This window comes from Dipodomys merriami, unplaced genomic scaffold, assembly GCF_024711535.1.
Source record: "Dipodomys merriami isolate MVZ:Mamm:240054 unplaced genomic scaffold, mDipMer1.0.p SCAF_172, whole genome shotgun sequence".
Lineage (NCBI taxonomy): Eukaryota > Metazoa > Chordata > Mammalia > Rodentia > Heteromyidae > Dipodomys > Dipodomys merriami.
Window position 1 is genome coordinate 852412 of NW_027203071.1, and position 23619 is coordinate 876030.

At 39.6% G+C, this 23619-nt stretch overlaps 1 protein-coding gene across 1 annotated transcript in view; it reads right to left on the bottom strand.

The window, feature by feature from the left end:
- Il23r (interleukin 23 receptor) overlaps nt 1-21168 on the bottom strand; it is a 60151-nt gene extending 38983 nt beyond the window's left edge. The window contains exons 1-4 of the mRNA XM_070025748.1: nt 21069-21168; nt 18805-19101; nt 10720-10843; nt 1364-1524 (exon numbers count right to left, since the gene is read on the bottom strand). Coding sequence (XP_069881849.1) covers nt 1364-1524; nt 10720-10843; nt 18805-19101; nt 21069-21138 — 652 coding nt within the window. The 5' untranslated portion in view covers nt 21139-21168. The remainder of the gene's footprint in view (nt 1-1363; nt 1525-10719; nt 10844-18804; nt 19102-21068) is intronic.
- Between the last annotated feature and the right edge of the window lie 2451 nt (nt 21169-23619).

The window sequence follows — 23619 nt, forward strand, 5'->3', positions numbered from 1 at the left end:
ATTAGTTGTGATTTTTGTATCTAGCAATCCCCAAAGGGTAAAGGAAAGGCTTTATTATACCCTAAATCATTAAACAACAGGAAAGTTGTCAGATACATAGTAATGTGTGTGTGTGTGTGTGTGTGTGTGTGTGTGTGTGTGTGTGTGTGTGTGCTGGAAATGGGACTTGACCTTAGGGCTTGGGCACTGTCTTTGGGCTTTTGTGCTTAAGGCTCCTGCTCTACTACTTGAGCCACAGCTCTACTTCAGGCTTTTTGCTAGTTAATTAGAGACAAGGATCTCATGAACTTTCCTGGCCAGGCTGGCTTTGAATACAGACTTGGCACTCTCTGGCTGAGTCCTGAATTTATGACTGGGCAATAGTTATAAAAGGCTCAAAGGTAATTATTGTTTTGGAATTTATTTTAATAAAACAATGAAGAACTAGGTGAGAGCAGGGGCTGGTGGTTCCCACCTGTAATCCTAGCTACTCAAGAGGCTGAGATCTGAGGATCCTGGTTTGAAGCCACCATGGCAGTAAAGTCTGAGACTTTTATCTAACTACCAAAAAGCAAGGAATAGAGCTATGGCTCAAGCGGTAGAATGCTTGGAGCCAAAAAGCTCAAAAACAGTGCCCAAGCCTTGAGTTCAAGCTCCAGGACTGGCAAAATATAGAAAAAAGAAAAAGAAAAGGAAAAAAAAGAGAAAAGAAGTAGATGGGTTTATCCACAGGATTTCTTGTGGCCATACAGTTTATAATGTAATCCTCCAACAATATAGGGTTAAACTACTAAATACTCAGATAACACAAAAATAATTTAGATTAAATTAGTAGAAATGTTTATTACATATTGTAAGTAAAAAAGGCAGGATCTAAAAAATATCTGAAGCAAAAGATGTTAACATTTGTTAATCTGGCTGATGATTACAAAGATGTCTCTGCAATTATTTTGATGTGTTTTGTAAAGCTTATTGAAATAAGCATAAAACCTCCTACATAATTCCCCAAATAGTATATAGAGTATAATTTAATATTCTGTCCTTATAAGACTTACCACTTGTTATCATAACCTTTGTTTCTTTCTATCTTCTCTGTAAATCGTCTTACTTTCCCTGGCCCTCAGAATATAAGCTCCAAATAAATACTTGTACAGATGCATACAGCCACGTAGAAAGAAAACTGGAATGATACACAATGTGGTGGAACTAGTCTTTATCTCTGAGTTGGGTTGGGCAGGCAAAATTATGAATAATTTTTGCTTACTCATCATAATCTACAGGAATTTTATGAGAGCTTTGTTTTTAGATCGACTTCATTCAACTAAGCACAAATTAGTTGTTTTTTTGTCAAAGGCATCATAGGTTATCTTAATTTTTCTTTTACCTATATCGTCCAAGTCGATTTGCAGTTGTTTTGACTCCGCCATTCCAAGTGCATTTGCAGCTTGAACCCAAACCAGATACTCTCTGCCACTTTGCAGTGTGTCAGTGGAGATGTTAGCATAGCTGGAGGTGAGATATTGGTGCTCTTCTTTTGTCTCTACACTTGTGAAAAGAGAGAGAGAAAGGACCATAGGTTAGTTTTAATTAATTATTCCAGAAATTTTGGTGATACCTTTTAGAGCTTGCTTTCCAAATGCAATCTTTTACTGGTGGGGAGGAGGGAAAGAAGAATCAAACCTCTCACTTTAATTTCTAATATTTTTTTTGGAGAATGGGGGTTGAGGAAGGGTATTGCTGTGTATCACAGATTGACCTCAAATTTATGATCCTCTTGTCTCAGCTGTCCTAGCACTGGGATTACAGGTATGAGCTACCATGCCTGGCTTATTTTCTGAATTTTTAAAGACAATGTAAAATCTGACTAGGGCCCATACTATGACTTTAGTGGGTTCTCAAATCAATTGCCTTGCTAGATTCCTTTCTCTATTAAAAAGGCATGCATATATAGACACATGCAAAGTGTACATATATAAATATGCATATATGCACATAGACATTGATATATGTTGTTTTGCAACTATGTTCATGTAAAGGCAGACACATTAAAATAGTATGTTACAACATTTTCTTTAACTAAACCATTTAGTTTTCTCCTCTGATTTTAAATTTAAATAAAACATTTTCAGAGACTTCTCAAAACATTGTGAGTGCTTGGCACCATGTTACCTGTGCCCTTTGGTTCATAAGTGACCCACCTCTAGGAACAAGCATTGGGAAGGGTCTGTTGCCAGGAGCTTGAGTTAGACATTTCTGCCAGGACATAAGATAAAGGTAAGGGGAGGAGGAGGATCATGATGGGGTAAGAGATGGAGCTTGGGTAGGGAAGGCTGAATTTACAGGCAGAAACAAACAAAAAACTAGCATGTTTGAACCCAAGCAGATTCAATGACATTCCTGAGAAAGTTCAGGAGCAATCCTCTGGGGGTACACAAGTGCGAGGAGCAACTAGAAGTAGAGCAGGGTAGGTCACAAAAGACCTTCTATGAGCAGCTGATGGATGGGGATTTATCACTCACATGATGAGAAACGTGCATGTAATCAGATGTCTCTATTTGTAAGGCTCTGGGGCGGTGTGACAGCTTCTTATAGGGTAGATGAGTGGGAAGTAAACATGTTGGAAGGAAAATGCAGAAAAGGCCGTGAGCTGCCATGTGCTGGTAGTTTCTTCTGTGATCCTATCTACTCAGGAGGCTGAGATCTGAGGATTATGGCTCAAAGCCCGCCCAGGCAGGAAAGTCCATATCTCTGATAAACTACTCAGGAAAAGTCAGAAGTGGCACTGTAGCTCAAATGGTAGAGTACTAGCCTTGAGCCAAAAGAAGCTCAAGGACAATGCCTAGGCTCTGAGTTCAAACCCCAGGACCAGCACAAAAGAAAAAGGCTGTGAGCTCATTCAGACTTGGACCATTGGTCTGAGGTAAGGGAAGGTCTTTTGGGACAAACATGACGTACTTTGAAAATAGAACTCACTGGACCTGTTAACTGAACAATAGAGGATGTAGATGAGGCCAAAATAAGTTTTATTCTTCTCAGGGCTTTAAGTCCCAGTGCACTATTTCCTCACATCAGCAGTGAAGTCACTGTCACACCATGAGGGGTAAAACAGGCCTAAGGTGGTGACTACAAGCACAAGGACTTAGGTGCTAGGGACAGACTTATGTCCGCATCCCAGCTAGACTCATAGACACATTGTGGAACTTGGGGGAAGATATATAACCATATCCTTTAGGTTACTCATTTGTAAAACAAAGATGATAATAATTGTTATCATAAGAAGACATATGAGATAAGAAAGAAAGGAACAGATGATTTTGTCCATAATGAAGGACTCATGAAATAAACTCGATTATGGATTCAAAGATGTTTATGATATATCTACTTTAACACCCACAAACAGAATTTTAAAAAATTTGTGTGTATATACTCACAGAGAGACACACATTGTCTCTACGTAGCCCAGACTTGGCTTAGCATTCCCATGTACCCAGGTTGGCTTCAAACTCTTGTTCCTGCTGTCTCAGCCTCCTGAACACTGAGATTACAGGCATGCAATACCATATCCAGTTGTTACATTTCTTTACTATTGCTTCTATCTAGAGATAAATTATATGCTTAAGCTTAAACGTTTATATAAGTGCCTTATATTCTTTCTAAAATGTGAAAGAACATAAATGCTCAAACAGAATTTTTGGAAGATGTGCTAACCTTATAGTACGTAGGAATTCAAGCATGAAAACAAGAAAATAGCACTATGGGTAAGTGGGACATCTTTGACTATTTTCCAGTTAGAGAAAACCACAACACATTCTTAACTAGTTTGTGGCTAATCTTTTTACCACACATATAGAGATCTCAAGTCAAAATGGAAATGTATTCTTAAAATGACAGCAACCCTAATCACTAGGTTCTTTATTTCTGCTCTTAATATCTATGTCATATCAGCATCCAGACCACAGAACTATTTTAGTTGAAGAAGTCAATAATAATGGCTGATTGCTCCTTAGGTCTATTTTTACATAGATATCATGGTGTTGTGATAAAATAAGTACTGTAGATATTTAGTTTCTTCTTGGTCCCTGGCTACACCTCTCCTATAGCCCGTGAGCTCTCCAGAGTGGTAAGGATCTTTCCAAAGAGATGGCAGATGGGGATGTTCAGAATGGAGGCTGGTTGCTAGAGGAGCTCACCAAGTCCCTGAGAATTGTGTTGGTGACCAGGCTGTCACCCATCCTATTAACTTTTTTTTTTTTTTGTCGGTCATGGGGCTTGAACTCTGGGTCTGGGTACTGTCCCTCAGCAATTCAGTTCAAGACTAGCGCTCTACCACTTGAGCCACAGCACCACTTCCAGTTTTCTGGTGGTTTATTGGAGATAAGAGTTTCACAGACTTTCCTGCCTAGGCTGGCTTTGAACTGCAATCCTCAGATCTCAGCCTCCCGAGTAGCTAGGATTACAAGCATGAGCCACCAGCATCTGGCTTCCTATTAACTTTTATCTTTCAGGACAGGATGTCTGTAGGTCCAAAGTCCCTCCTCAGGCAAACTAGCAGAATTTGCCTAGATCTAAGGCCGCTGCCAGAAGGACCACCAGACAACCTCTAACTTTATCACAATCCCAATTCTGTGTTACCTGCCATGCCCTCCAATGCCATCAACAATTGCCATGGTGAGGAATCTTTCTCCCCTCTATGAACTTCTGCCTCCCCCCATTTCCTTTACAGTATGTCTATAACCTTCCAAAGGTTGAGCAGTTGATTTGTGAGTTATCTTCCAGTACACCTATTCTTGGCTGAAAACAAAATCTATTTCACTATTGGTGCTCTGACTGGTCCCACAATTCCAAGAAGGAAAAAGGACCCAGTCTGGGGTCAACACATTGGTAGCAGGAATATCACGCAATGAGAGGTCTGTGTTTTTCAGACACCTCCTCCCCGACTCTACCCCACACCACTAGGGAACATAGAAGGGATGAAAGTGAAGGTGATAACTAATAGTCAATAATAAAACTTTTACAGGCCTTCCCATGGGCCTTGCCTTTCCATGTTCCTTCTATGTTCCTTCCATGTGACTGTCCTTTATAACAAATAAGTTAATTTAAATAAAGCCTGTCTTGAGTTCTCAGAGTCAGCAATTAATCCTGGTGACAAGATACCCAGAAACCCAACTTCTACTCAGCCAAAGGCATAGTCACAACCTTGGGCTTTTGAGTGGTATCAGATGCCTGAGCATGCATGTATGTGTGTGTGTGTGTGTTGGGGCCGTGGTGAGGGGGTGCAGTAATCTGTCAGTCTTGAGAGACTAAGCTCCTAACCTACAAGATCTGGTACTATCCTTGGTAGACAGTGTCAGAAGGGAACTGGAGGATGCCCAGCTGGCATCTGCTGGTATGCGGGGAAAAAAACCACGCATAAAAGTGTTGTATTGAGAGTAGAAAGCAGGAAAACAATTTTGTTTTTTCCTATATGGCTTACAGAACTGCATGTTACAAAGTTTTAAGATTTTCTGTCTCTCTCTGTCTCTCTCTCTCTGTCTCTCTCTGTCTCTCTGTCTCCCTCTCTGTCTCTCTGTCTTTGTCTCTGTCTCTGTCTCTCTCTTTCTCTCTCCTCTCTCTCTATGAATTAATACATAGCCAATTACTCTCATTGAAGAGAGTTGCTTTCTAGATATATTCATGTACCTAGCCCTGGTTCTAACAAAGAGGTTTTCTTTTTTCTTTTGTGAAAATACCATACAGAGGGGTTACAATTACATGGGCAAGGTAATGAGTGCATTTCTTATCAAGCATTGTTGCCTCCTCCTTTGTTTCCCCTTCCCATCCATTCCCCCCACCCCCTGACCCAAGAAAAAGGTTTTCAATAAATGCAGGTGACTAGTGGTGATATTAATGAAAGTACCACATGATTATTTAAGCATTTAATCTAACAAATACTCGTTTAATACCAGCTATATTCCAAGACTATCTTTGGATGTTAGGGCTGCAGACAAAACAGATGAAGTTAGAGCCGGCGTACAGCACATGTACATACTGATACAAACATGTACATGATGTTTTATGTGATAAGTGTCCAGAAGAAGCAGCAGACCAAACTAGTAAGAATGTTCTAGAGTGGGCTAGGAAGGTGGTTTAGTGGTAGAGTGCTTGCCTTGCATGCATGAGGCCCTGGGTTCGATTCCTAAGCAGCACATAAGCAGAAAAAGGCGGAAGTGGTGCTGTGGCTCAAGTGGTAGAGCACTAGCCTTGAGCTGAAGAGCTGAGGGACAGTGCCCAGGCCCAGAGTTCAGGCCCCACAAACAACAAGAAAGAAAGAAAGAAAGAAAGAAAGAAAGAAAGAAAGAAAGAAAGAAAGAAAGAAAGAAAGAAAGAAAGAAAGAAAGAAAGAAAGAAAGAAAGGAAGGAAGGAAGGAAAGAAAGAAAGAAAGGAAAGAAAGAAAGAAAGAAAGAAAGAAAAAAAAGAATGTTCTGGAGTGAGAGCAGGTTTCCTGAGAAAAAGCAAAGGGAGTGGTACCCTGGAAGACAAAAGGAAGAATTAAAGAGCTGATCTAGGCTAAGAGCTCTTGATAGTAAATGTGCCTTGTCTAGAAGACAAGAGTGAGAATACGTCACGTGGCTTGGTTAGGGGAAATGGTTAGTGACTTTGATGAGAGTTGTTTCAGGAGTGGTGAGTGAAGGTGAAAGATCTGACTATGGCTAGACAATTGAAGAGAAATGAGCAGATAAGAAGAACAGGTATAGTGGGTTCTTTCGAGGCTTTTTCTTTTCTTAGTCCTTAGACTTGAACTCAGGGCCAGGATGCTGTCTTTGAGCTTATTTTGCTCAAGGCTAATGCTTTACTATTTGAGCCATAGCTCCACTTCCGGCCATTTGTGGTTAGTTGGAGATAAGAGTCTCATAGATTTTTCCTACCTGACCTGGCTTGGAACCACAATCCTCAGATCTCAGCCTCCTATGTAGCTAGGATTAGAGGCAGAAACCACCTGCACCCAACCTTCTTCTTTTTTTCTTCTATGTTTTTGAAAACACTACAACATGTTTGAAAGCTGATAGGACTGACAGGGAAGGTGATGATACAGAAAATAAAGCAAGTTGTTAGAGCGAGGTCTTCCAGGAGGCAGAAGATCCAGTCCGTGAGTGGAGGGTTGGTCTTAGAGCAACTGTGGTTCATTCATGGTACTAGAATACATGAATAACGTGTAGATATAGCTAGAAAAGAAGATCTATACCCTCGTCTGGGTATAGATATTAATGTGTCCACAAATGAGGGCAGTTGGGCCATCATTCCTGTTGTCACAGTCAAAAGGAAGTAGATAATCAATATACGGCAAAGAGAGGAAGATTTGGGGGAATCATACATGGGAGACAAAGCAATGACATAATCTTGTGCCTTTAAGATGCAGCTTGACCAGTGAAATGCAGTAGGACTACTGTGTGGAAGTCTGGGCCCAGTTCTGTTTAGAGGTCATGAAAAGATCAATTGACAAAGTTGTCCTTGTCCCCATCCACAGTTAGCTTCTCAGGCTCATAACTGGTGAGGAAATGGGGTTTTTAAAGTATTTATTGAATCCTAAAAGAATGACTGAAACTTAACACCACAGCCCTTAGATTATTTGGGACCATATCTAAGCATTCTCTCTAGGTATCAGATACATTTCTTCTACTTAGCAACTTCAATCCAGCATGAGAGGGCCTTTGATGACCCCTGGGCAGCCAGAGAGAGTTTGGTGTCTTTTTGCCAAGCAGGTGGGCTGAGGTGACAAGTTCTCTGTCTCTGTGAACTTCCTGGAACACAAAACCTTACTGGAACACAGAACCACATGAGCTGGAAAGGACACTTGCCAGTGTTAAACTCTCCTTCTCTACCAGTGGAAATACCCTAATAAGCTAGGATCTAAAGGGCTTGCCACCTGACACTGTACTTTCTATCCAACCAAAGCCTTCATTTTAAATCAGCTTTTTCCTGGATGGAAAAGGCCTATTGGGTAGTTAGAGAAATACACTTTTTGTTCCCATGAATTTTTCAATTCATGAAGTCTCTTCCTTTCCCTTTCCTTCCCTTGCTTGGTGCTGGTACTAGGGCTTGAACTGTGTCGCTTAGCTTTGATACTCAAAGTTAGCACTCCATCACTTGACCCACAGCATCATTTCTAGCTTTTTGATGCTTAGCTAGAGATAAGACTCATGTGGACTTCCTGCCCCAGGTGGTTTTGAACTGTGATTCTCAGATCTCAGCCTCATGGATAGCTACTATTACATTAATGAGCCCATAGCTCCTGACAGTTTTTCTTTTCATTAATTGTGTGTGTGTGTGTGTGTGTGTGTGTGTGTGTGTGTGTGTGTGTGTGTGTGTATGTGTGTTTTGCTTGTTGTTGGGGCTTGAACTCATTATGCTGTACCTGAGATTTTCTACTAGGCTAGTGCTCTACCACTTTGAGCCACAGTTCAACTTCTAGTTTTTTGGTGGTTAATTGGAGATAAGACTCTCACAGACTTTCCTGCCCGGGCTGGCTTCAAACTGCAATTCTCAGATCTCAGCCTCTTGAGTAGCTAAGATTACAGACATGAGCCACCAGCACCCAGCTGATGTTTGTTTTATTAATTTGTCTATCCTTATAGGAACTCATGCTTTGAATGTGCTAGAGAAAAATATTCATTTTTTTGGGTTGGTCATGGGGCTTGAACTCTGGGCATGGCCGCTGTCCCTGAGTACTTCAGCTCAAGGCTAACACTCCACTTGAACCACCACACCATTTCTGATTTTCTTTTGGTTAACTGGAGAAAAGAGTCTCATAGACTTTCCTGCCTAGGCTGGCTTTGAACCGTGATCCTCAGATCTCAGCCTCCTGAGTAGCTAGGATTATAGGCATGAGCCAACGTGCCCAGCAAAATTTTTATCTTTATAATATTTCACATTCTTGGTGTCCTTGTAAAATATTCTTTCTTTCTCTCTTTCTCTTTCTTTCTCTTTCTCTCTCTCTTTCTTCCTTTCCTTTCCTATAGTACTGTGATTTAAACTCAAGATTCTGTGTTTTCTAGGCAGTCACTCTACTACTTGAGTCATGCCCCAAGCCCTTTTACTTTTAGTTATTTGGGGGGATAGTGTCTTTAGTTTTCACCCTGACAGCCTGAGCCATGTTTTTCCTACTAAAGCTTCCCACATAGCTGGGATGACAGGTGTGTCACTATGCCTGGTTTATTTTGCCCTGGCTGGCATCAAATCAGAGTTATCCAGATTTCCCTCTAGCAAGTAACAGAGATTACAGACCTGAGCCATTGTGCCTGGCCAAAATTTCCATTTTGGAATTTTGGATTTTTAGCTTTGGGATGTTCACCTTTACCACTGGACTTTAGACAGGACTGGAATACATATATTTTTCTATGTTTTATCTTCCTCTATGAATTTTCTGCTATAATTTGTTTTTGCAGTCCTGGAGTTTGAACTCAAGGTCTTAAACTTCCTAGGAAGATACTCTTCCACTTGAAACATGCTGCAGGCCCTTTTTGTTTTATTTTTCATGTAGGGTCTTGTGTTTTTGTCTAGAGGTGATGTGGACCTCAGTCCTCCTATGGCTTCGAGAATAGCTGGGATAGAATCTCCTTGAATTTCTGCCCCACATGGCTCTGAATTTGTATCCTCACCATCTCCATCTTCAGAACAGCTGGGATTATAGACATGAACCAATGTTCGTGGTTTGTGTTGTTAGGAGTTAAGTAGATTATGAAGAAAAAAATTATAAGAAATGCTCAGTTCTGGTTATAGAATATATCACTCTACAAGTATTTGTTAGCACTTAGCTATCAGGCATCATTTGAACCTCCGTAGGTACAGCAATGAGCCAAGCAAAACAAAGCTCTTGTCCATTTGAACTTAAATTCTAGTGTGAATGAATGTATTTACTATTGACACAGGACAATAATGATTTAGAATACATTTAGAATCACTTTCTACATATGTCCAAAATGACTATTACTTGAAAATAACTTAAAGTAAATTGTTACTGATAATAGCCTACAGATGAAAGTAAGCCAGGCCCAAAGAAACATAGGTCCCATGGTTTCCCTTATTTGCAATAACTAGTATATGTCTGAGTCAAGCAGAAAAGGTCAGATAAGTTGATGTTAGGGAAATGAACCCTAAGATATGAATTCAAATGTCTTTTTCTTTCATGCGATTGTTTCTAACACCTTTATAAGATTATTTCTTTGTTGCTTTGTATGTCTCTCCCCCATGGTATAACCCCTGCTTTCACTGTATTTGATGTTGGTATAATTTGTGGAGGGGAAAGGAAAAAACAAATAGTTTAAATAGGGATACAGGTGGAGCCATTACAACAATGAGATGCACAAGTCGTTATGTTGAGAACGAACTTTACAACTTTGGCGGGGAGGGAGGGAGGAGGATTGGGTGGGGAGGAGGGGGGGAGGAGGATTGGGTGGGGAGGCAAGGGGAAGATGGGAAGGGATGGGAAGGGGAAACAAAGGAGGAGGCTACAATGTTTGATAAGAAATATACTCATGATCTTGCCCATGTAATTGTAATCCCTCTGTACAGTATTTTCACAATAAAAAGATAGACCATAAAAAATCCTACAGATGATTATTTAATGACTTTACATTAATATTGCCACCCATATCAAGCTAGGTTTGATATAAGAAGCATTTCTAGGGAGGTACTGCTGCTGGTGGCAGGACCCTGGCTGGTCAGGGTAGACTGAATGTGTGAGACCATACAAAAGTACTCACCTCTTCACATGCACCACATACTTTGTGTCTATGTAGGTGAGCGTCCCAGTGTCCCAGGTACAAGTCATGCTGCCTGAGAATTCATGGATGATGCAGGTTACCTGGTCAGGAGCATCTGGAGGATCTGTAATAAAATGTATCACTTAGGAGCCTCCATAAAAATCATAGAGTTCTGCTGGGCTCTGACTTGTAATACTAGTCACTCAGCAGGCTGAGATCTGAGAGTTTTGGTTTAAAGTCAACCTATGCAGGAAAGTCTGCGAGACTCTTATCTCCAATTAACCAACCAACCAACCAACAAAAAAGCCAGAAGTAGAGTTGTGAGTCAAGTGGTAGAGTACAGTACAATGCTAGCCTTGAGCAAAAATATTCAGGGACAGTACCTAAAGTCAAGCTCCAGGACTGGCAAAGAAAGAAAGAAAGGGAGGAGGGGGAGGGAGGGACGGAGGGAGGGAAAAGGAGAAGAAGGAAGGAAGGAAGGAGAGAAAGAAAGAAAGAAAGAAAGAAAGAAAGAAAGAAAGAAAGAAAGAGAGAGAGAGAAAGAGAGAAAGAGAGAGAGGAAGAGAGAGAGGGAGGAAGGGAAGGAGAGAAGAAAGAAGGAAGAAGAGAGAAAGAAAAAGAAAGAAGGAAAGAAAGAAAGAAAGAAAGAAAGAAAGAAAGAAAGAAAGAAAGAAAGAAAGAAAGAGAAAGGAAGAGAGGAAAGAAGGAAAGGAGGGAGGAAGGGAGGAAGGGAAGCAGGAAGGGAGGGAGGAAGGGAGGAAGGGAAGCAGGGAGGGAGGAAGAAAGAGAGAAAGGAAAAGGTTTTTTATAAAGTAGCTTTGGGCTGTTAGGTTTGTGTGAGAGGCCAAGCCAGTGAGCACTGAGCATCTCTAGGCTCCTTCCTCCATCCCCAATGTCTCCCTTGCAACGCTGACAAACATCCTCTCCCTCCTCTACTTTACTATATCCCTTACTCTTTTGGGGAGACTATTATCCATACAAATAATCCAACTCAATGTTATCATTTATCCAACTAAAAAAGCCCTCCCTTCCTCAGCTACCATAAGGTCTTTCTCCTTATCGCTAAAACATCCTGTGTGTGTGTATGTGTGTGTGTGTGTGTGTGTGTGTGTGTGTGTGTGTGTGTGTGTGTGTGTGTGTGTTTTCTGAGACAGGGTCTCATTATGTATACCAGGTTGGCATTGAATTTGGGATCTTCTTGTCTCCATTTCTCAAGTATTGGGATTACAAGCACACACCACTACACTCAGCGATAGTAAAACAGCTTAAGAGTCAATTACTCTTCTCCCATTTATTCATGAGACAAAGCAATCAGGATTCTGCTCTGACAGTTTCATCAGAACTACTGTTGCCAAGGTCATTAATGATACCCCCCCCCAGTTTAATGTCACCCTACACTCTCTTGTTGACTTTTTGTTGTTGTTAGTTTGTTTTATTTTTGTGCCATCCCTCAGGCTTGAACTCAGGGCCTGGACTCTGTCCCTGAATTTGCTAAAGCTAGCACTATATTACTTGAGCCACTGCTCTTATGTCAGGCTTTTGGTGGTTAATTGGAAATATGAGTCTCACAGATTTTTCTGTTTAGGCTGATTTCAAACTGCTCTCCTCAGATCTAAGTCTCCTAAGTAGCTAGGATTACAGGTGTGACCCACCAGCACCCCCGGCTTTGTTGGCTGTTATTGAACTCTTGACCTCTGCTGTATTTGATATTTAGCTCACTTCCTCAAAACCTCTCATGTTTCTTGGGTCTTGTTGAAGGGTTTGTCTGGGCCTTTTTGTTTTTGTTTATTTGTTTTGTCTTTCTGCAGTTCTGGACAACTATCTCTTCCTCTGGAACATAATTCACTCTTTAAAAGTTTCGTGTTCATCTCTTCAAAGGAGTATTATTCAGTGGTAAGAGGAAGGTAACTTTAAAACATGCCACAATGTGGATTAAACTTGAAGATACTAGGCTAAGTAAATTCAAAACATGCCACAATGTGGATTAAACTTGAAGATACTAGGCTAAGTAAAATAAGCCACACACACACACACACACACACACAAACACACACTTGTCTGATTCCCTTGCATAAGGAATCTTCAATATTAAAACTTGTCAGATACCACTAGTTAATACCTATAATCCTAGCCACCCAGGAGGCTGAGATTTGAGGACTGCACTTCAAAGCCAGGAGAGGCAGAAAAGTCTATGAAACTCTTAACTCCAGTCAACCAGCAAAAAGCTTGAAGTGGAGTTGTGGTTCAAGTGGTAGAGTACCTGTCTAGAGTGAGAAAGTGAAGTGAGAATATGAGGCCTGAGTTCAAGCCTCAGTACCTAAATGTATCCAGGGCATTGAAATGGGGATTTTTTTTGCTCAATGGATACAGTGCTTTAGCTTGCAACATGGTTTGAGAGAAAGTGCTGATGGCTGCACAGCGTGATTGTTTCGAATGTCATTGAATTGAGTATGGAAACATGGTAAAAAACCAATGTACATTTATGTCATGTGTATTTACCACCACCAGCATCACATGAAAAGTTTTTTTTAATTTGGTATTCACAGAACTCTATTTCAAGGCTAGTTCTCTTTCTCTCCCACATGTCTGCCCTCTTCCCTTACCCCTAACTCCTGACCCGCTCTTCCTCCCTTGGTTTATTATGGGAAATAAAGTTAGTTTTTGTGCCAGTATATTTTCTCTTTGAGAATGGACATCCCTCAGATTCCCTCACCCTCACCCCACCCTAACCCACTACCTTACCCCATTCCACCCTACCCGGCTCCACCCCAAGGCTGTCATTCACTGAACCCTGTGCAGAAGTGTGCCTTTGATCTATGCTGACTAGTTGAAGAATTTCCACTGGGGATCAAGCATGGGACTCAAGACAGATCGATTAGAATTTCAGTGTCATAGCAGGTAAGCTCTGAGCTGCTGGTGACCATCTTGACAAGAGCGCATGTCTTCTGTTAGGAATCTTTAGGTCCCAGATGGGAACAGAGGAAAACGTTCTGACCACACTACTCAAACTCCTGTCGCCTCTGAAACCTGTGAAATCCCAGCAACTACAGAACAAATGAAATCTGGAATTTTCTGTTATGTATCCAATAGGACAGAACAAAAGTCAAGAATGAAGAGAAAAAAGGAGAGCTAGGTAATGTTAGGGAAAAGGAGGAGAATGGAAGGAAACAAGCCAAACTCCATCTCAACAGGGTAGGACAGCGAGGGACACAGACTTTCCTGTGGGTATGGAGGTTGTGTCAGGGGACGTGAGATCGGAGTCAAGGGTTTTATAGGGTCTGAGCAAGAAGACTGGGGTTACATGAGTTTAATATGGGGAAAGATTACAGGCATGAGCAGAGAATAGGGTAATATTCCCTTATCTAAGGTCTCAAACTTTTTAATGTTCAAACAGCTCTATATCTGTCTTGTCTGGAAGCTTTGACCTTCATAGGATACAGCTTTTAGTCTTCCACCCTTTTAACCCTTTCCTGGTCTCACAGCTTGACCTCAGAGCCTTACGGGCTAGGCCTACCGTGGAATGCTTACAGGCATTCTCAGATTGGATTGCCCTGCCTGCGTCAGGCAGTCTGCACTTATCTTTGGTGACTTGCCTAATGTCTGTATGCACCTGGGAAAACAGGGTGGGAGTCAATCCTTCCTATTCCATCTTTAGATACATAGGAAGAATGGGCCAAGAGGGAAGAGGCAAGTAGTTCATATAGGGTCTTTGGATGCATAACAAGACTGGGCTGGGAGGGAAGTGCCATGTTGTTATTAGCACAAAGTGGATTCCAATAAGGTACTAGTGACTCAAGCCTATAAATCCTAACTACTCAGGAGGTGGAGATCTGAGAAACACCCCTTTTATCATTCTCTCTGATCTCTCCCAAACCCACCTCTCCACTCAATTCAGAGCAGACGCTTAGTTCCAAATAACCAGCAAAAAACTAGAAGTGAGGACATGGTTCAGGTTGTCGAACACCAACTGTAAGTGAAAAAGTTAAGGGAGAGAAAGAAGAACTGACTTCAAGCTCTGGTACTGGCATACATACACATAAAATGTATGAAATGTTGAGTGCTTATCATATCCTTACATTGCAAAGGTGATTTTCTCATCTCATTCTCACGTGAACTGTTGCTTGGGGTATGTAACTCTTTAGTGAATTATGAGAGATTTGGAAGGAAGGTGGTGGTGATGGTAAGTATGTGAAGTGTTATAAAAAAAAATACAGGGCTGGGAAGGAGGCTCAGTGGTAGAGCACTTGCCTTGCATGCATGAGGCCCTGGGTTCGATTCCTCAGCACCACATAAGCAGAAAGAAAAAAAAAGCTGGAAGTGGCGCTGTGGCTCAAGTGGTAGAGTTCTAGCCTTGAGCTGAAGAGCTGAGGGACAGCGCCCAGGCCCACAGTTCAGGCCCCACAACCGAACCCAAAAAACAAAAAAAATACAGGCAAGAGCTTCTAGAAAACAGGGTTTGTGATTTTTTGCCTTTCTATAGTTAGCACATTTTTACATTTTTACTATATATAGCAACCACTCAGTGAAGATTATCCCATGGATTCAGTGTCTTTAATGAGATGATAATGAGGATTAAAGATCAGACTGCCATTTCTTCCCATAAGAAAGCCTGGGCCAACCAAATTCTGCTTTAATGATACCTACTGTATAGCAATAACAATGTTATTGGGGAATAGGAAGGGGCTTTAGGGGAACAATTCTGCTCTCAACACTATACATAGAGGTAAAAGATGGTTTGTTTCAAGGAAGCTTAAAATTTTAAATATACAAGTAAGTGGAAACATTTTTTCTGGCTTATGTTAATTTGGCATTTTAAAAAGTTGTCATGGAGTGATTTAATCTCACTATTGGAGTGGCCTGGTTAAACAAATTTCCCCTAATATGTGTGCAGTTAATCACAGCAATTGATCACAGTTACAAAAATCTTAGAAGTGTTTAAGGTTATGGCTCAAACTGGAAACTATGATAGATTATATTTCACAAAATTACACATTAGAGTAGAGAAACTTTTAAATATTTGGATATCTTTTCAGGGAAAGCAATGACTCATTTATCTTCTACCTTTTATGTCTTACTCTCTAGTCTAAAAAAAATATGCCTGTAATCATTTTGTTCTCCACAGTGATGATACATTGATGTAGTTAATTTCACAGGACAAATATCCTGTGATCAAAGTGGTCAGGTGAAAGCAATGTGATTTCTAGAATGCCACAAAACCTTTCCAAACCTTCCTGTGACCTACTTCAATAGGAAGTTCTGTTTGCTAAGAACACAGAGCTGAAGAGCACACTCAGCTCAGATGCAGGGTTTTGGTAGTTATGTTTTTATACTTATAACCAGAGGTCTGTGTAAATAGTTACTTGAATGGACAGGATACTATTCTTTCTACACTGCCATTCACAGAGAATGGAAGCTTTCTCTTAGATTGTTCTAGAAGGAGAGCCTTCTGTCAGCTGAAACATGGCCTGGTGTAAGGGCTTGGCCCTTACAGCCAACGCTAGAGGGACTGTCAAGGGTAATCAGTGACCCCAATGGCTATATGTCTAATATATCTATAGGAAATGAGCCGTTGTTTTGAGCTGAGCTTCTGGACTGGGCACTGACAGACCTAACCAAAATGGAGTGACTTATGCTAAGTGCTGCATAATCAAACTAAAAGTGTAAAGAAGCAAGTCATCACCTCTCCCCAGTAGACCAGTTTTTCCTGAAAATCAGACTTACCATATCCGATTTGAAAAGGTTCAGTCACCCTGAGAACTTTTACAAAAGAAAGCAACATCCCTCACTCTCTTCTACTATTCTATTGCCTTGTTTCCACCTTACAAAACCCAACTTGTTCTGTCCTGCCCCATGAATCACCAATACAGTCAACTAGATCTTAAAACTAAATTTGTAGCTGGTGCCAGTAGTTCATCCTTGTAATCCTAGCTACCCAGGAAGCTAAGATCCCAGGATCTAGGTTTGAAGCCAGCTTGTGAAGACAGCTGTGAGTGACTCTTATCTCCAGTTAACTAACAAAACTCATGATTATGAGGTGTGGCTCAAGTGGTACAGCACCAGCCTTGAGCAGAAAAAGCTAAAGGAAAAAGCAAGGCTCTGAGTTCAAACCTTAATACCAGAATGAAAACAAACAAGTTGGATTTGTTGGACTTTGTCTTTTAGCTCAAGTGATACATATTTTACATCCTTTCCTCCTCTGGCTTAAATTAACAACTAGCCTTCTTTAACTGCGGAACTTTCTTATTAGCCCCCTGAAGAGAGATTATATATCCCCTGACTCTTACCTTCATCCCTAAGAGGAAAAATGGTAAAAAATCTTTAAGCAGTGAGGGTTGGTTATGTTTCCTGAGGATGTGGACAAGCTTAGATTTCCTGAATCAGATAAGGTGCTTGCCTCTGGTTTAATTTCCACAATTTAGGGCAAGTTTCACTGGTAAGGCCTACATTTACTAATTTCGTTCTTTGACTCCAAAACTTAAGCTATTTCTCTTTCTCAAATCACTGGTCCCTCTCCTTAGTTCTCTGTTTCAAAGGCATGCGCTGTCAGCTTCCCAGAGGTAAGTGGAACAATGGCCTCCTCACAGAACAGACGGTCAGGCAGCAAAGATGGCTGCCGGTAGTGTTGTTTAGTCTGGTTCTTGTAGCTAAAGTCTAGAGGTGATGAAGAAACATGAACTGATTTTTGGTTGCCTAAACAATGGAGGAAGAATAGAGGCAAAGATTAAAAGCCCCTCATTTTTTCACTGGCAATGAACAAAGGCATCATACAGAAGAGATCTCTGTATTAAACCAGTCCTGAAGTGATTGATTTGTCCTTCCTAATATCAGAACTGAGATCTATGTCCATATATAATTACTTAATACTTACTTATAATTACTCAGTTCACTTTACTGCAGTAACTTACATACTTTCAGAATGTTATGGACAAAAATTGAATTTAGGATCTATTTTCAAGATTAAACTGATTAATTAAAAAATAAATTATTATAGTAATGTACATGCTAAGTCACACTGGCAGGGGGGAGGCAATGGTATTAGAAGCAAGGAATTGTTGGAGAACCGCCTTATGTTTCATCAAAAAAGATGCATTTGTTAGGATTCAGACAGTGAGGCTATAATTCAAAAAGTTTAAATCATTGAAGTTCAATGCTAAACAAGGCCAGTATAACTGGCTTCATTTTACAGACAAATAACAGAGACTCTGCGATTGTTTAAGCAAATTGTCAATGGTATATATAACTACCCAGGGGTAGGGTGAAAACCAAAGCTAGTTTTGCAACTTTTCCTGAATCTGGATCTTAAAATGTCTCAATGGAATCTTCTTCAGCCTAAGGATATTAGTTTGGGGAAAACAAAAACAAAATGTAAGTGCAAAAGCAGGGGGGAAAAAGTAATAATTTGGGGGGGGGACAGAGGGGATGGGAAGAGATGGGAAGGGGAAACAAAGTAGGAGGCAACAATGCTTGATAAGAAATGTACTCATTACCTTGATCATGTAATTGTAACCCCTCTGTATGGTATTTTCACAATAAAAAAAAGAAAAAGAAAAAGAAAAAAAGAAAAAAGTAATAGTTTAATTTGTTCTTGAGAGGATCTTCGTATAGAACACAGATTGACTCAAATCTTCCAATTCTCCTGCCTCTTTCTCCCAAGTGCTAGAATTACAGGTATGAACCACCACACTAGACTAAATAGCATAATTTTAAGTCTGAAGGTATTTGTTTTTTGGCCTTGTTAGGCCAAAACAAGTGGTGAAAAATTGATTTTCCAAATGCATCAGCAATATTTTAAAATCTAGAAAGTTTACATTAGGCATTCATATTTCTGTCTTCCCCAAGGGAAGAGTTAAAAGATTTGGGCCCTCACCAATGCTGGGTCTGGGCAGAGTCTGCATCCAGCAAACCATATATTTCTTTCTTCTTTACATAGCTGGGCATCAGTCCCCTCAATCCCAGACATTTGAATTCATAGCAACTGTCGTATACCAATCTAAGAGGGGAACTATGTCAATTTGCCTCTAGTTTTAGATAAGACGGGTGGTCATCAGTGAACCATGTGTATTTCGAACGTGCCAGAATACTTACATCCAGAATAAATGTCTTTTCCACATATGAGAGTTTCTTGAAGACGTCCAGGACATTCTGTAGTGCAATACACTGAGGCATGAGGCTCCTGAAAGTTTTTATACCAAAGCCGAGCTGTTGTTTGGTTAATCCTTGTGATGTTAGATTTTTCTTTGATGCCATTTTTATAAAAGTTAAGTTTAGTTGGTTGGCAGTTCTTAATTGTTGCTTGACAATAGACAGAGAGATTCATACCCATTCTAACAAGAGTGGCTGGTTCTACCCAGATGTTGCCAGAGCAGTTTATATTCACAATTCCTGGAAACAAACATATAGTTTAATAAATTCTATGTAAAGTATTACAAAAGATTCAGAAGAGTATCTTATTGCACTTTAAAGTTATTCTTCTCTATTAATTACATGATTTCAATGGAAAAAGATTACATCTATGTTTTTATTGATTAATTTGTTATAGTGTGCTTTTTATCCTGCATCTAATAGTGTTCAACAGAATTACATTAAGCTTCTCAAATTTTCTAAAGAACAAATATAATTAGCTTTTCTACTTTAATATGAGAACAGAGGCATCATGAAACAACATCATTTATTGGAGATCAATTAGAAATAATAGCGGCATTGCAGAATCTAAACCCCATTCTCTAGATACCCAATTAATCTTTTGTTCTTTCCTTTTAGATAAAAGCTACTTTATCAGCAAATCATGAATATAATGAATAAATGAAAACATAGGGATGAAAATAATGAATAAAACTATACTCTTGCAGTAACAAAAATCTAGTGTTTGAGAATTGCATAGTTTATCACTAATTTAATCTGAGAAAATATTCTCAATAGATTGCTAAATTAAAAAGCAAGTTGTGAAACAACATATTTAATATAGGACGATGTTAGAAATAGGTGAATTGAAGAGAAATACACTGTTATTAACAACAGTAATCTCTGTATTAATATTTTTTATTTTAACTTGTATATCAAGTGATTTAAAAATTACATGATGAATATATTACTTTCATAACCAAAAAAATTCTCATTTAAAATCATTTGTCTGAGAGGTATACTTAATGATAGAATGCTTTCCCTGGGCTAAATCTCCAGCACTGAAAAGTAATAAATAAATTAAGCCATTTTTGTAAAGCCAAATGACTATGAAATACAATATTGATGAAATGCAATTCACACCAAAGAAAATATACCAGAAGTTCTATAAAATTTATTATGATTGTTTTCCTGGAAACACTCCCATTAAAGTACGTCTAAATCTTATCAAACTAATGATTGAGGTCATTTTTTTATTTTAATTTTTAAGGGGCTTTAGCCTTGGAACACAGTTTAAAGAATTAACTTGTTATACAATATAACCTAATTGAGAATTTCCTTTTGTGCAGCGAACATTTACATATAAATTCTAAATCTTTAAATGTTGAAGTGCAGACAATAATTCTATCATCAGAGGGAATTGAAGTCAAGGTTATGAAAAAGCGGGGGGGGGGGAGGGGGGTTGGGCAGTACTGGAGATTGAACTTGGGGCATTGAGCTTGTAAGGCAGGCACTCTTGAGCCATACACTTTTTTATTGACTATTTTTGAGGTAGGGCCTGACTTCATGCTAGGTCTGTGACTCCTTTGTCACTGGGATGACAAGCACGAGCCACAGTACCCCATCTTATGCTCTCTCAATAGCTGGGGTAACAGACATGCACCTTACCTAGCCACTGATGGATATGGAGTCTTGTAATCAGCCCAGCTGATCCCTACCTCTCACGTAGTGATTGGACAATCTCCTTCTTGGATTCCTCAAAGCTAGATATGCCCGTCCCACAGGAATCTGGTCTTCTGGGCAGGGCCAGGGGTTTATATAAATGATGAGATAGGAATAGTGACAGCACATAGTAGGACTGTACAAGGCTATTGTGGAGAGTAAGAGGTTAGGGCAAAGCCTGGCACATAGTAACCATCAATAAAGGGTTTGTAAACTCTAACACTGATTAACTCTAGCATGCCAGAACAAAGCTATAAGCTTCTTCATGGAAATATTCATATGACTTCGAGGGCTATCTATTAGGACTAGTTAAGAAACTACCCCTGTATTTGGACAGTTCTTGGCCCATTTTAAATTCATTCCATATAAATTTTTGTATATGTATTTTCCCCACCTAATCAGTTTTGTATTTTCCAGAGATCCTGGCATAATGCTTTGAAAGGAATGATTACTTAATATTCTATTTGTGGAATAAAGAATACAGATAGATACACAAAGTACTATACCTCCATGGCACCAACTGAAGAAAATGTAAAGAACTATTACTGCATTCAGTTGAATCCTGACCTGATTCATGCTCCCAATCAGGATAAAGCCCTTTGTTTCTCTCTGGAAAAAATATTTTTTAAAGTTTACATTGTAGCATTTTAATAAAATAATAAAAAGCACCTATCTGTGCAGTATTTTCACAATAAATAAAAAGCATTAGATTTTTCTTGACAATTCTTTAATAAAAACTCTGTGTGTGTGTGTGTGTGTGTGTGTGTGTGCGCACGCGCGCGCGCATGTGTGTGTGCGTGTGCGCTGCTATGGAGCTTGAACTCATGGCCTGGGCATTATTTCTTGCTCAAGGCTAGCATTTTACCACTTGAGCCAAGGCTCTATTTCTGGCCTTTTGGTGATTGATTAAAGATAAGAATCTCATGGTCTTTCCTGGCCAGGCTGGCTTTGAACTACAATCATCAGATCTCAGCTTCCTGAGTAGCTAGGATTACAGGTGTGAACCAGCAGTCCTTGGTTAATAAGAAGTTTTGATTAAGAAGAATAGAAAGAGGGAGGAAAGGCATGGAAGAAGGGAGGGAAAGAGGGAAGAAGGGATGAAGAAAGCAAAGGAGGAAGACAAATGGAGGAAAGGGGACAAATAGATGTCTCAGAGGAGCTACAATAACAGTAGATCAAAAAACCAGAAAAATGAAATTGTATGTCCTTAAAATTTACTGAATTACCTTAGGAGTTCACTTAACATATTAAAATGTTAATTCCATTTATTTAATCTCTGTCATCATCAGATCCTGTTTCAGTGCTAATTTACTATGATGAATTCAAAATTGTAATTCTGAACAGTACCAGAATTCTGACCAAATACTCTAGAAATAACATTTTCTGATGAGCAAAATTTGAAAAAAGTCCCCAAGTTAAAAACTCCTAGAGGGTAAAGGACACAAAATGAAAAAAAAAATAAAAGAAGCGATACAAAGATAGTTCACTTTCACCACTTAAACTAAGAGTCCTTGTTTTAGAGCTCAAAAGAAACCTGTTACAATGATTTTGAACAACACTTTCACTAGTTGACAAGTAGTTAGCAATTCACTTCATCAGTCACATTATTCAACAATTCACTTACCCAATACCCAGTTACTATATTTTTAAAATCCAGTCAGTAAATTCAGTAGAACCACTTCAATACAACCCACAGCTCAGCAAATAGCATAAAACATCTGATGATTAAAACAACAACAAACAAAAAAACAGGGGTGTTGTGGCCTAGGAAGATAGAGATGATCTCTCGTTAGCAGTTGATCATCCCTGCATAAGTAAAAGGCAACACAAGTCCTAAAGCTCCCTATTTCGAAGTTCACAACTTACCTGTGGAATATACCATCAGTACTTACTAGAAGTGATGAGGTGTTGAACAATGCTGCAAGTTCAGATTTCATCAGTAACCACCATGTGAAATAACCCTGAGAACAAGGGAAATCCTTGTGACCATGGGTTTCAGAAGCAAACAGAACAGTTTGTAAGCATGTGGATGATGGGTGTCCCTTTACCTTTCAGCCTCTTGGAGGCATATGCTGCCCGCGATGGCTGGGCTGCGTCTTCTTTCTCCACTGCCTGCCTGTCAATCATCCTTTCAGATTCTCATTTGTGGGCAAATGGAAACATTAGCAGAACATTGACCTACATTTCTTATTCTTGAAGAGGAACTCAAAGCTGCCCATTTCAAAATGACTGACTATCATGTCACTCTTTGGGAAAACCCAGATCACTGAAAATGAACTGCTTTGTCAGGGTTTTTCTATCATATTCATTTCTAATTACTTGTGTCGTCCAAGAAGTAGAACATATCTGCTTGCTTGATCTGATCAAAGTTTTCACACCTAAAATAGGTGACGCGGTTTTCATTTGTAACCAATTTTGATCTTAATTATAAAGCTGTTTCCTTATGAGAATTTGCCAGCTTTGAGGTACTGTTGGTAAAGATTGTGATTTGATGTTATGTGACATGCTGTTTGATATGTATTTTGTGAAGTGATTTCTGCTATCTAGTTAGATAACACATTACCTCCCATTGTTTTTGTTTCATGGTGACTACATTTAAATAAATTTTAGATTTATTTTTAAGTTTTAGAAAGGATTTGTCTTAGTATAACAGGATTAAATTAGGGAGAAATAGAAAAATAGAAACAGTTCCTGCTCCCTAGGCAGAATATGGGAATTAAAGACTCCTTAGTTTGTTTTGAGATAAAATCTCACCATATAGTCCAGACTGGCCTGGATCTCACCATGTAGTTTAGGTTGACCTTGAACTCTCCATTCTCTCACTTTAGCTTCCTGAATGCTGGGATTACAGGTATGTACCACCATGTCAGGCCATAAAGGCAAATCTTAAATAAACAGTTCATTATTGTTAACTGCAGTAACCATGATACATATTTGACTCCTGAGCTTATGGCTCCCCTTCTTATTTACCCCTTGCCTCTACCAGCCACCATTTGACTCTGTTTCTATGTATACTATTCAATTTTTTCTATTCAAATTTTGTTATTTAGATATAAC